This window comes from Panicum hallii, chromosome 8, assembly GCF_002211085.1.
Source record: "Panicum hallii strain FIL2 chromosome 8, PHallii_v3.1, whole genome shotgun sequence".
In the NCBI taxonomy this organism is placed as follows: domain Eukaryota; kingdom Viridiplantae; phylum Streptophyta; class Magnoliopsida; order Poales; family Poaceae; genus Panicum; species Panicum hallii.
The window spans coordinates 42903042-42916354 of NC_038049.1; the positions used below are offsets into that span (position 1 = coordinate 42903042).

Sequence of the window (13313 nt, forward strand, 5' to 3'; positions counted from 1 at the left end):
GGAACAGGACTGGACTTACAATGCCAAACTGTTCATTATTCATCTAGTTGATGTGCATTTATGTTCTGCTCTGTTCTGTGATGAAGACTGATGACAAACTTCAGGAGGCTGTCCAAAGACTCTAAGCTTTCTCTAGCTAGATGAACTAAATCCATATTTTGCTATATAATACACCCACCAGAATATATATATAATGCATCAGGTTGTATTCTGTACCCATCCTCCGAGTTGCAACTAGTTTAATTTAGTCTCGTAGTTGCAGCTGATCTGGTCTCCAGTTTGCAATCGGTCTATTCTCCCAATCTCGCAAATGCGACGATGGATGCATTTCAAATAGTAAAGTTAGGTGAGTCTAATGCTAGGACATTAAATGTTTGGAACCTTTCATTTGAAATCTTTTCAAAATATAATGTGATGTTTTGCAAATATGATCTAAGTTGACATGTAGAAAGTTTTCACCATGTGGTTTGGAAGTTCTTCTAAATTTAGTGCAGACTTTATGGGATTTGAAAGTTAGGGATGCAGAAAGTTTTGTGGTTCTGAGTTCAAAGTTTCTAATATTATCATAGTGAACTTGAATCTATTTTAAATTCAGGATCTTTTATTTGAATTGTGTTGAATGTTGGAATAGAAAAATCTATCTTGCTTTCCGGGCATTAAATGACCACGTATGCTAGCACCCGGATCAACGAGCATTGGAATGCCTTGCATGCAGATCTATGGTCCTTAATTGTCCTAGGGAACTACATTTAATTTATTTATTTATGTCTTTTTAGTCTTCGCATCTTTGGATTCATTGTGGCATAAGGTGGGCTGGGTAGCAAGTCAGCCGTGCCCTCAACTCAATAGATTCCCTTGCGGGTTGTCACATGGTGAAACAAAGAGACCACGAGGCAAGTGTGGTAAAAGGAAGAAAGATAAGAAACCATGAGTGTCTGAGATCGGCAAAATTAGACCAGACAAAGTTTCAAAGTGTGAAGAGCCGGAGCTGGCATCCCAATGGCGGCTGCTGTTGCCATCATCGTCATCTTCCTCCTCTCCGCCATGGCCGTCTCAGTCGCCGCTGCTGTGGTCGAGCACACCTTCGTGGTAAGCATGAAGCATTTCCATGGTTTTGCTCTCAACCATTGAGCCATTATCGATTATTTGAACAATGCAGCGACGATGTAAGCATGGAGCTTGATTTGTCTGAACATGCACATGTAGGTGAGCCAGGTGAATATGACGCACTTGTGCAAGGAGACGCTGGTCACCGTGGTGAATGGTCAGCTCCCAGGCCCAGCGATAGAGATCACAGAGGGAGACTCGGTGGCCGTTCTTCTCGTTAACAAGTCACCCTACAACATAACAATCCATTGGTAATTAATCTCGAGGACCTTACTCAACTGATTCCATGGTTTTCATGTGCCTGATGACCATCTTTTGTGCTGTTTGACGCATAGGCATGGAGTGAAGCAATGGCTGAACTGTTGGGCTGACGGCGTGCCAATGGTCACCCAGCGCCCCATCCTGCCGAACCACAACTTCACCTACATGTTCAACGTCATCGGGCATGAAGGCACCCTCTGGTGGCATGCCCACGTCCCTTTCCTCCGGGCCACCCTGCATGGTGCTCTCATCATCCGGCCAAGACATGGGGCGAGCTCCTATCCATTTCCAAGGCCTCATAGGGAGGTTCCAATCATTATAGGTTAGTGAAATTATTCGGCTCAGCTGTCCTGTTTGGAACTGTCTTCGACTCTGATGGCATGGTTGCAGAACTAGCTACCAGAGAGATGTGAAAAGTTTCGGCACCAGTTTCTGAGCTGATGAATTTTTAACTTTTTTGTGAATATCCTGATCATGTCGTAGGGGACTGGTGGGAGCTGGACCTTCCACAGGTGGGTTGGAACATGAAGCATGGTTCCTTTGATTTCTTCGCTAGAGGTTCCACAATCAATGGAAAGCTTGGAGATCTCTTCAATTGCTCCGGTAAGCAATCACGGAATGCATGTCTGTATATATGCCAACAACATGTTCTTTTTTCTGAACAAAGTGTGTGACTTTGAAGGTGTCGCTGAAGATAACTACGTGCTGGATGTTGAGCCCGGCAAGACATACTTGCTTCGAGTAATCAACGCCGGGCTCTTCTCCGAGTTCTACCTCAAGATAGCTGGGCACAAATTCACAGTGGTTGCTGCTGATGCACACTACGTCAGCCCCTACACCATTGATGTCATCGCGATTGCGCCCGGCGAGACGGTGGACGCCCTGGTTGTTGCCAATGCGCCCCCTGGCAGGTTCTACATGGTTGCCCTGCCCAACCAGGCGCCATTGCCAGACACGCAGACCCCGGAGTACACCACCAGAGGCATGGTGCAGTACAGCAGGAACCACAGCCGCTCTGGTGCCAATGGTGCAGCGGCACTAATGTCAACACACGGCGCAAAAGAAGAAGAGGAGGAGGAAGGACCATCCGGAGATGTGGCAGTAGCGCCTGAGATGCCCGGCCACCACGACACAATTACGTCGTTCTACTTCCACAGCAACCTGACCAGCCTGCACCACCCGCTGGTCCCTCAGCGAGTTGATGAGCACCTGTTCATCGTCCTCGGCCTTGGCTCAGTCTGCAAGCATGGCCGGCAGTCCTGTAAGAGGGGAGATAAAAACGAGACCATCGTCGTTGCAACCATGAACAACATCTCCTTCCAGCACCCAGTGGCGACAACGCCACTACTAGAAGCGCACTACTACCACACTGGTGGCAGAAATGCCATGGAAGAACTTCCAGATCAGCCGCCAAGGGTGTTTAATTTCACTGACCTTGACTTGATTCCCTTTGGACCAAAGGAGATGCAGCTAGAGCCATCGTCCAAGGCCACTGTGGTGCGGCGGTTCCGGCATGGTGCCGTGGTGGACATGGTGTTCCAGAGCACGGCAATGCTGCAGGGTGACTCCAACCCGATGCATCTACACGGTCATGACATGTTTCTGCTTGCAGAGGGACTTGGTAACTACGACGCAGCAAAAGACATGACAAGGTTCAACCTGGTCAATCCACCGGTGAAGAATACCGTTCTCGTCCCAAATCTGGGATGGGCTGCCATCCGGTTTGTTGCAAACAATCCAGGTGCGTATAAGATTTGTTTTCCCTCTTTATTTTGCCAGAAAAACTTCAAATTCTATTAACGTAAACATGACAAAGAAATTCGTTTTCTTTTATACTCTTGATCCATTCAAAACAATTTTTTTTGAAGTTTTGGTATCTTTATAGTTGGGTGCCAAAGTAGGAACCCTGAGATCTAATGCTTAATATTCTATGGCTTGCAGGGGTATGGTTCATGCATTGCCACTATGAGTTTCATTTGGCCATGGGCATGGCCGCAGTGTTTATTGTAGAGGATGGTACAACTGCAGACACATCTCTCCCGGCACCACCTGTAGATTTTCCAACATGTTTTGGTAACTGTGATAATGTCCTGCCATATGAATTGCGCCTTGAAAATATGAAAGGTGAACATAACTCCAGTTAGTTTCCAGAGAAACTAACTGGTCGGCCCACACAACTGTGATGCTACTATCATTATTCAAGTATGCAAATAATGATGTATTATACTGATCAATCAATAATTTGAGGCTTATCTTACAATCGGTCTTTTTTTCTGCTAGAAAAAGTTTATTTTACTACCCGAACAATTTACATTGGCCCACACATGTGCGGTAGGGAGAGAAGATTATGTTATTTGTGCATTATCTCCTTATGTCCTTGTACACCTACCTTTGCTTCTCTTTTAATCATTACATTTCACGTCATAGTGAATTGCAATTTTAATCTCTAAGCTCCATTTAATATGCAGTAAACATAAGCAATTGTTAGATTATGTTATTTTTTTAGTAATGGCAGAGATGGGCTATGAAGAACCATGTATAATTTCCATAGTGGTAATGGTTCTTAATTAACTTATAAATTGTTTATACTTTGGTTATTTTTTCACTAACGCCAATGCTTGATATGAGGTTAATATTTGCGTAAGGAAGTATCAGGTAACTTACGGAAGGATATATGGATATTTTGGTTAATTTCCTCATATTGACAACAATGGACAATTTAAAATAGGCATTGCATTATATTATACTTTTTTCTCAATGGAAGTGCTTCATAATATATTTCCTTTTATTTTCTAATTAACATGGCAATTTCTAGATCTTAAGATAGAGGAAACAAGGAAACTTTTCTTGTTTGCTAAATACTAAGCTAATGGATGAAATGAACTGACAAATAAATGTTCCCGTATTATGTTCATGAACTATTTTGGGATGATTTTCTAAAAGAGAAAACAAGGATACAATATATGCATGGTTGACCTCAGGGAGCATTATATGAGCAAATAATTTTTTTAAAAATCTTGATTTGTTTTTGTATTAGTAACAGGACGGGAATCACCCGCTGTGATTTTTTTCATAAATAAAAGGAGTTGTTAAAAGTGTTAATAAGGAAAAATAGACAATGGAATTATATATCACTACATATATTACAAAGATCTCTAAAGTCCTGAGCCATTGGGTCATATCCTCCATAGTTATGCAAAAAAATTACTTAAATTAGTTCTTCCATCCGACAAACACTATTGGATAGCACGTCATCCATGCCAGCCCAAAGCACATTGGTACAAATGGCCCTTCAGTGCCAGCCCGATAGCAGATGTGGAATATCCGTATTAGATGCAAAAGATGGGTAGCACGGATAGTTTCCATGCTGGGACTTACTAAAGGCTAGAACATAAACTACTCTAGTTATCCATACCAACGATGGCATCGGCATGAATTTAAAGATTAGGGGTGTATTGCAAGTCATCGACCAGAGGGTACTTTCATTTCTCATAGTCGCCATAAAAGGTTGTCTTGGCACCAGCTATGCTAACTCTTTACCCTGCAAGGGCTTGGTAATTTGGTATTGTTGTAACTTTTCTCTATGAGTATTTTGAGGTTTATATCAATTCACAAGGAACAAAGGATAAGTTTAATGAAATAGACTATCATATCCTTTCTCCTAAAAAAAGAAGATTGAGATTATGTGGCAATGGAAACCCGATACTTGAAACAAGGAACCTGCTTTATTGTGTCGGTGAAACTCTCAGTGACTTCTTATATACAAGTATATATTATAGTAAACCGTACCACGCGCTGCCCTAAGATAATGGAGTGGAGATCTACTGTGCAGGCCCCGAAACACTCATGGTTAATGGTTGCTTCAATAGATCACCACGGGGATTGTCAGATGGAGAATAAAGAAATCATGAGGTAAGCTCTTGTAGGGCTTCGCACATGTTGGAAACCTGGTTTGGATATTCCTCCTCCGGATTAGCGAACCAGACCCTGATCATCCAGATCCAGCTTGTCCAATCTGCGTTTTTGGTTTCATCTTGCTTTGGATCTTGCCAGCAAACCAAAGTTGACCGCCCGAAGGAGACATTAAATATACTAGTTGTGGCTCAGTGCATTCACATCGGCTGCATATGCGTACTTAAATAGTATTATATTACTGGAGAAACATGCAGAGAGTATTATACATGAGTGTGTCATATTTTCAGTAAGAATAAATCATATGAACTATAGCCGTAAGTGAATTTGCAAGTAAAGGAATTTTTTTATTATACTACTCTATTAATTTAGTATATATGACCAACAAAACAAGTCCCCACATTCAGTCTAAAGGGCTAGAACACTGCTACAAAAAGGATTTTTGCAGACATACTAACCCTACCAAAAATCCCCAATTAATCCTGAGCGTGCATGCCAATGTTGCGAGACCGTAGGAAGATTGAGTGAAATATCGATGAAGGAACTAAACATGACTGCAGTAATTAAAGTCAACCATTTAGGGCCTTTGGGATTGTCACATGTTGAAATAATTAAAGTGAGCACGAGGCACTCTGGTAAAAGGACATATCTTATGTCTCTGTAAGAAAAAAAGGATAAAGAAATCATGAGGTGTTAGAGATCCATGCCACCCTCTTTATCGTCAACGCAGCGATCGCTTACCTCTATCCTAATACACATTGCTACTTAGAGGCACACTGCAGAGCAAATAGAGCCAGCCAAATCTGCATACCATGAAGAGCAGGAGCCTTCCACTGGCAGCCACCACTGCTGCCATCTTCTTCCTCTCGGTCGCGGCCCTCTCGGTGGGCACAGCCGTTGTCGAGCACACCTTCGTGGTAAGCCATAAGCGTACTGCTCTTAATCTGGACAGTGTAATGAAACCACAACGTCCATATATGTATTTGCATTTTTTATTTGTTCAAACATGTACATATGTAGGTGAGCCAGGTGAATATGATGCACTTATGCCGGGAGACGCTGGTCACTGTGGTGAATGGGCAGCTCCCTGGGCCGGCGATAGATGTCACGGAGGGAGACTCGGTGGTCGTTCATGTTGTGAACAAGTCACCCTACAACATGACAATCCATTGGTAATCAATTAAGTACTAGTAAATTACACAAATGATTCCTTGTTACAAGGAAAAAAACCTTGCAATTACACTTCAAACTGTAGAAATTTCACCAGTTCCGTGGATCCCATTGCTGTCTCATGTTTTTGAAACCAAGTATATTGATTCAACTGCGACTAATATCTCTATGCCAGAAACAATTTGTGAGAAGGCTTTGGTTCTTTAGGACCAGTCATAATTTGGGACCGGTCCTAGAGAAATGCCAGCCCTAAAAATTGGCATGTTTCGTGAAGAAGAACTGGCTCTAAAAATATATACAGGTTTGTATGCGTAAGGCAGCAAGATCAAGCCAATATTTTTGCGCGGGTACTGCTCGCCCCTCTCTCTCCCTTATCTAAGAAATAACCACATATATTCTCATCACCCTCCCGTATCTCTCTTTTGTCTCCCTTATATATCCTCCACCATCTCTCTAGCTTTCTCCTGGTGGTGGTGACCCAGAACGGGCAGCCCTGGGTGGTGGCAGCATCCAGCATCATGGGAGGATCGGAGCTCCACAGGGTGACGACGGTGAGGACGGATGCTCGTGAGGATGGGCGGGCAGGAAGTAGTGCAGCCTGTGGTGCTCCACGAGGAAGTGGGGATGGTCAAGGCCATTGGGAGGCATGGGAGTCGGCGGCGTTCTAGCGGAGAAGCTCCAAGATGGCGTGGGCATCGGTGCTCGCAGGGAGTCGCAGGAGGTCACGGGCGGCGGCGGCGGCTGTGGAGCTCCGGGGAAGCATGCATTTCCTTCCTCTCCGTGCAGAACGACAATACGGGGCGAAGGTGGCCATGCAGCACCAGCAGCGTTAGGCTAGGCGGCGGCTGGGTGTTTTTATTTTTTATTTTTCAGAGATTTTGAGGACTGGCTGTATACCCTGCTCCAGAAATAATATCTTATTTTAGCACCGATTACATAGCAGGTGTTGCTAAATCCAGTCCTAAAAATGAGCTTTGACCAGCCCTATATAAACGATTTGTTTGCATACTGGATGGTTGTAAAAATTAGTTTGTTTTCAGGAATTAGAAAATATCATTACAGGATAAACGGAATATCAGTTAGTTATTGATAATGAGACACACACTATTTCTTTTCTTTTTTGGTATTTCAGAGAATCCATCATTTGGACCTTTTCTTCTTGTAGGCATGGAGTGAAGCAGCGGCTCAACTGCTGGGCTGATGGTGTGCCGATGATAACCCAGCACCCCATCCTTCCAGACCACAACTTCACCTACCGGTTCGATGTTTCCGGGCAGGAAGGTACCCTGTGGTGGCATGCTCATGTCCCCTTACTCCGTGCAACAGTGCATGGCACCTTCATCATCCGGCCAAGGCATGGGGCACCATTTCTTAAGCCTCATAAGGAGATCCCTATCGTTATAGGTTCGTAAATGTTCGGCATTTCGGAGTCTAATATGATAAGCATAAAACTGCACAATGGTTTTGTATTTGATTGTGTTTGGAGAAAGATTTGAATCGACTTCAGAAAAATGAACTACTCTCCATTTGTCATGGTTGCACATATAGGTAGCAGATGTGTAACACTCTTTTCACAATGCTCTGGCTGAACTAGCTGTTGTGTTCCGGGTGATGGCAGGGGAATGGTGGGTGGAGGACCTTGCATTCGTAGACACAACCGCCGAATACAATAGTGCGTCCACAATCAATGGCAAGCTTGGAGATCTCTACAACTGCTCAGGTAACCTAATTATTAGATTAATTAATATACGTTCACGTCGAGATAACCTATTTTTATTGATTTAGTGAAGAAGTTCATTGAACATTGTAGGTGCCATGGAAGAAGGCTACAAGCTGGACGTGGAGCCTGGCAAGATCTACCTGCTCCGAGTAATCAACGCTGCGCTATTGTCGGAGTACTACCTGAAGATAGCCGGGCACAAATTCACAGTGGTTGCTGCGGATGCCAACTATGTCAGCCCGTATACAACCGACATCATCGCTATCGCTCCTGGCCAGACAGTCGACGCCCTTGTGGTCGCTGATGCATCTCCTGGCAGATACTACATGGTCGCCCTGCCCAACCAGCCACCAAAGCCCGACTTTCAGAGCCCGGTCTTGGTCACCAGAGGCATAGTGCAGTATAGCAACAATCACAGCTCCGGCCATGATGAATTAGTGCGAGGAGGAGCTGGAGGAAGTTCGTCTGGTGATGTTCCCATGTCACCAGAGATGCCTGACAACCATGACAATATGATATCCTTCTACTTCCATGGCAACCTTACCAGCTTGCACCACCCAAGACACCTGCCAGTCCCAGGGCGAATCGACGAACGCCTGTTCATAACTCTTGGCCTTGGCTCCGTTTGTCGGCAAGGCCAGTCCTGCAAAAGGGGCGACAATACCACCGACAACCTCATTGTGGCAACCATGAATAACGTATCCTTCCAGCTCCCCACTGTGTCCACACCACTGCTAGAAGCCCACTACTATAACACCAGCAACATGGAGTTGCTGCAAGAACTCCCGGACGTGCCACCCCGGGTGTTCAACTTCACTGATATTTCCTTGATCCAAACAGGACCCAAGGAGAAAAAGCTGGAGCCGACGTCCAGGGCAGCGTTAGCACGGCGATTCCGGTATGGAGCTGTAGTTGAGGTGGTGTTCCAGAGCACAGCATTGATGCAGAGTGACTCCAACCCGATGCACCTGCACGGACATGACATGTTTGTGCTCGCGCAAGGCCATGGCAACTACGATATGGTAAGGGATGTGGCGAAGTACAACCTGGTTAATCCGCCAGTGACGAACACCGTGCTCGTGCCACGGCTTGGATGGGTGGCTGTCCGATTTGTTGCCGACAATCCAGGTGCATATGTGATTTACTTTTTTTTTTTTGCCAAGGAAGATACAATTCTGTAGAACATAACAACTATTCCACATAACAGCTATTTCTGTTTGGGCACTAGATCTATTAATATCTGTCCTATGGTATATGAGTTTCCAAGTTTGACTTACATGCATGAGGCTTAAAATGTTCAAAATGCCACGTGTCAATGTAGTAACTTTATTCATAACATTTACCACGTGTCAATGTTCAAAATATATATAGAGAAATGGTATAGAAGCGCAAGCACCTCATGGTCCTATTCCAAGTTTCAATGCAGCCTAAAACCGAATACTAAGGAAGAAAGGAGTAGACTTATTGCATTGCCCATGAAAAATTATTCGCCTGAAGTTCATAAGTAACCAACAACTTTTCTAGAAGCAAATATTTCGTGATTAATTCTCGTGTACAAAATTTATTATCTTTTCACTTAAACTGTGGATTTCTTTAGACATGTGCTCATATTTTCAGTTGTAGCTATGGTAACCCTAGATCTAATGCTTTATTTTTCGGTGTATATATAGGGATATGGTACATGCATTGTCACTATGAGTTCCATCTAACAATGGGCATGGTAGCATTGTTCATCGTGGAGGATGGACCAACAGAGAGCACATCGCTCCCTTCACCGCCAGTGGATTTTCTGGTGTCAGATGAATACAACCTTCAAAATGAGAAAACCAAACTCCCACAAATAAATGGTATCTAGAAGATGATTCCAGACATGATGGGCCTTTCAGTAAAAGAAGCTTATGAGCCATGTGAAGATGTATTGAGAAAAAAAAGTATGAAAATGTAGCTGACCCAATGCCATAAACTTTGAGTTCAAGTTTCTCGCAGCAGGCCATGATACCTCTAGCATTGCACATTGTGAAGAATGTGTTCTTCTATCTTTATAGTTGACTCTTTTGTCAGATTCTTGGTAAAATCATTTGAATCAACTCTGGTGTGTGTGAGATGCAAAATTAAATGAGCTTGAATAATTATTGAAATGTGGCATTTGTAGCACATTATATTTAACTGTTTGAATTGTAGATCAAATTTTAATCAATTTAATGCTGTTTGAAGTTCGATTTCACTGTCGACGAGAAATGTTAGATTGATTTGGTGGTTGAATGCTAAAAGGGAAAGGGAAATAGATTTCCAAATCTTTCCAGACCTAGCGGACATCAATTAAAACCGACAAGGAAATTATTTTTGGTGGTGAACCAACAAGGAAAACTCCGTTTTCCATGTCTAGCTAGCGCTGTCGGTATTTTCCTGTGGGTTCACCATAAGGGAAATGTTCTTTTTTATGTTTCCTGTTGGTAGTTTGTATATTCCTCTCGGTTTTTGCACCGTCAGGAAAGATTCGGTTTCCAATCGTGACAACAGCTGCAAGGTGAGCGGTAATTAGAACTTAGAGGGTGTTTGTCATGCCCGGTTTTTAAAACAAAATCGAATGCATAAATAGATGTATGCTAGATTAAGTTCTATACATAGTGACGTCATAATGGAATAATCCGTAATAGTGTCACGAAAAATAGACTTACAACGACTAGATACAACTTCTTCTGGAAACGAAGGCCGATCCAAACTTTACAGTCAATCGATCGGGGATTGTGTATGCCTACAACTCAGCAATATTTTTAGCAAAGTTCACAGCAAATTTCACTTCGGAGCAGCACTAATTTAGCAAGGGTGAGTATATTTATGGTTGGTACTCAACAAGTGTATAATAAAATAAATGATATGAAAGACTAAATAAGGATTATGATTGGCTGTCTAACTGTGGTTAGCATTTTAACAAATATTAATTATTAGCAACCTAATTACTATGATATAAGTGTTTTCCTATCCGCATTTAGAGTGAAATGCACCATATGTCCCCAAACTTGTACCGCTCTGTCCCTAAACTCTTAAAATGCATTTTTAGGTCCCCAAACTGTGTAAAGGGGTCCATCGCAGGTCCAAACGTGCCACGCGAACTCTTGATGCTTACGTGTCGTGCCACGTTGGTGAGAAATATACTAAAAACTCCCTCGAATTTCTTATTCTTTTAACTTTTGAGTCCACCGGTCCTCCCTGAGCACCTCTCTCGCTCATCCCCTTCCACTCGACGCCAACCTCTCCTCCTCCTCCTCCTCCTCCTCCTCCGCCGCCGCCATCGCGAGTACTCATATGCCATTGCTGTTCTTGCTATCAGACGGAAAGAAATGGAGTCTTTATTGTGTGCATCTTACTAATTGATTTGGTCTGGTTCCAAGAGTGGTTGCGCGCGTCCTTCGACACGAACCAGAGCAGCATCCGTGAAGCAGCGGCGGTGGCAGCGCTACCCGGGCGCATGTCCTTGGACCACCATGAGCTGTGAAGATGCTAGAGATCGACACGGCATGACCCTTCTCCATTGACGTCATCCTTGCTGATGCACCGTGCGCACCACGGGCACAGCCACAGGCACTCGCCGGTGATGTCATCACCGGGCAAGGTGCGGCCCTCGATCCAAGTTCGGTCTGCGAGCTGCCAAGCCCGTGCGTGGACCGCGATGGTGGGAGCTACACACGGAGCCTACACTCCCAGCGCCACCACGCGGGTGCAGTGCCCAACTACATGGCGGCGACGGATATCGGCCAAGGCGCGCGTGCTCGTAGCCGGCGCAGGCGCCCACGGACGACAAGCCGTGCCTGGACGACGTGCTCGGGCACTTGCGAAGCTCGAGAAGGAGGGGGCTGATTCGGTGGGGAGTGCGGCCACCGGAGCTCGGGAAGGAGGGGGTGATTCGGCGCGGAAGACGACCGCTAGAACCTAGGAAGAAGAGGGGGGGGGGGTGATGCGGCGGGGAGGGTGACCGCCAGAGCTCGGGAAGGAGGGGGTGATGTGGCATGGAGGGCAGCTGATGGAGCTTCGGAGAAGGCCGGTGGCTGGCGGATTTGGCGCAGCCTTGTCTGAGCGGAGGAGGAGGAAGGCGCTTGGGGAGAACAGATGGTTTCAAAAGTTAAAAGATGAAGAAATTGGAGGGGGTTTTCTATATATTCTCGCCAACATGGCATGACACGTTATCATCGGGAGCTCGAGTGGCATGTTTGGGACATGCGATGGACTCCTTTACACAGTTTGGGGATCCAAATGTACATTTTGAGAGTTTAGGGACCTAACTGAGACAACGGTACAAGTTTGGGGGATCTATGGTGCATTTTACTCCCGCATTTATGATAACGAGATAAACAACAATAAAGTGAAATTGGATGAATTAAATAACTGAATTAAAGAACATACTCCAATTAAGTTGTCATGCGAGGGTCCAGGGCACTCTTAATCCTGAGCACGACTGATATATCAGTTCTACACTCTGCAAAGGTTGTACAACTTTACCCACAAGTCACGTCGACCGTCACGTAGTGCCGATCAGTCACTATCATCATACTTCCGAAGTATGCTTGCATGGGTATGCTACGAGGAATTCACAAAGACTGTCTAATAAGTCAGTAGTCCGCTAAGGTTTCAGCCGCTACGTGAGAGAACCTCCTCCAAAGGGTGAACAAAAACCAAATAAAAGTGTACACCTTTGACTATTAACAAATTAAACAAACTAGAGATATCCAATTAATTTGTCAAGACGAGAGCCGATTAGTTGTTGTGGTTGCACTGTTGTCCTAGATTGTCACTCCATGGTTTAATTAATTATGATCATTAAACAAGCCAATAGATCCGTGGAGAAGAGTAGTAACCAATTGTCTTAGTATTGTTCATCATTATTGAACCACCCATAATCAAACCAAAGTACAACAGCTAAGCATACTACCCAGCTATAAAGATAAAAACCCAACTTTAAAAACATGGATAACAAAGGACAAATAAATAAGCCTCATCATATTAATGCTTCAATGCATAGAAATAAATAAATATTATTAGGACAAGTATGATCAAGGAATACACTTGCCTTTATTTCAAGAATCTTCAATTCTTGTTCTTGCAACTCCTTTTATTTTTTTGGTTTAATAATTATTTGGCATAATTT

At 44.1% G+C, this 13313-nt stretch overlaps 2 protein-coding genes across 2 annotated transcripts; both read left to right on the plus strand.

Moving 5' to 3' along the window:
* Positions 1-866: 866 nt before the first annotated feature.
* LOC112902887 (laccase-15-like) lies at positions 867-3625 on the plus strand. Its single transcript, XM_025972078.1, has 6 exons — positions 867-1089; positions 1207-1358; positions 1443-1690; positions 1852-1971; positions 2051-3109; positions 3310-3625. The coding sequence occupies exons 1-6, from the start codon at positions 1000-1002 to the stop codon at positions 3510-3512; spliced, it is 1872 nt and encodes a 623-aa protein (XP_025827863.1). The 5' UTR covers positions 867-999; the 3' UTR covers positions 3513-3625.
* A 2437-nt stretch (positions 3626-6062) lies between these two features.
* On the plus strand, positions 6063-10389 carry LOC112902808 (laccase-15-like). Its single transcript, XM_025971988.1, has 6 exons — positions 6063-6197; positions 6301-6452; positions 7616-7854; positions 8069-8170; positions 8261-9298; positions 9841-10389. The coding sequence occupies exons 1-6, from the start codon at positions 6093-6095 to the stop codon at positions 10023-10025; spliced, it is 1821 nt and encodes a 606-aa protein (XP_025827773.1). The 5' UTR covers positions 6063-6092; the 3' UTR covers positions 10026-10389.
* The last annotated feature ends 2924 nt before the right edge of the window (positions 10390-13313 follow it).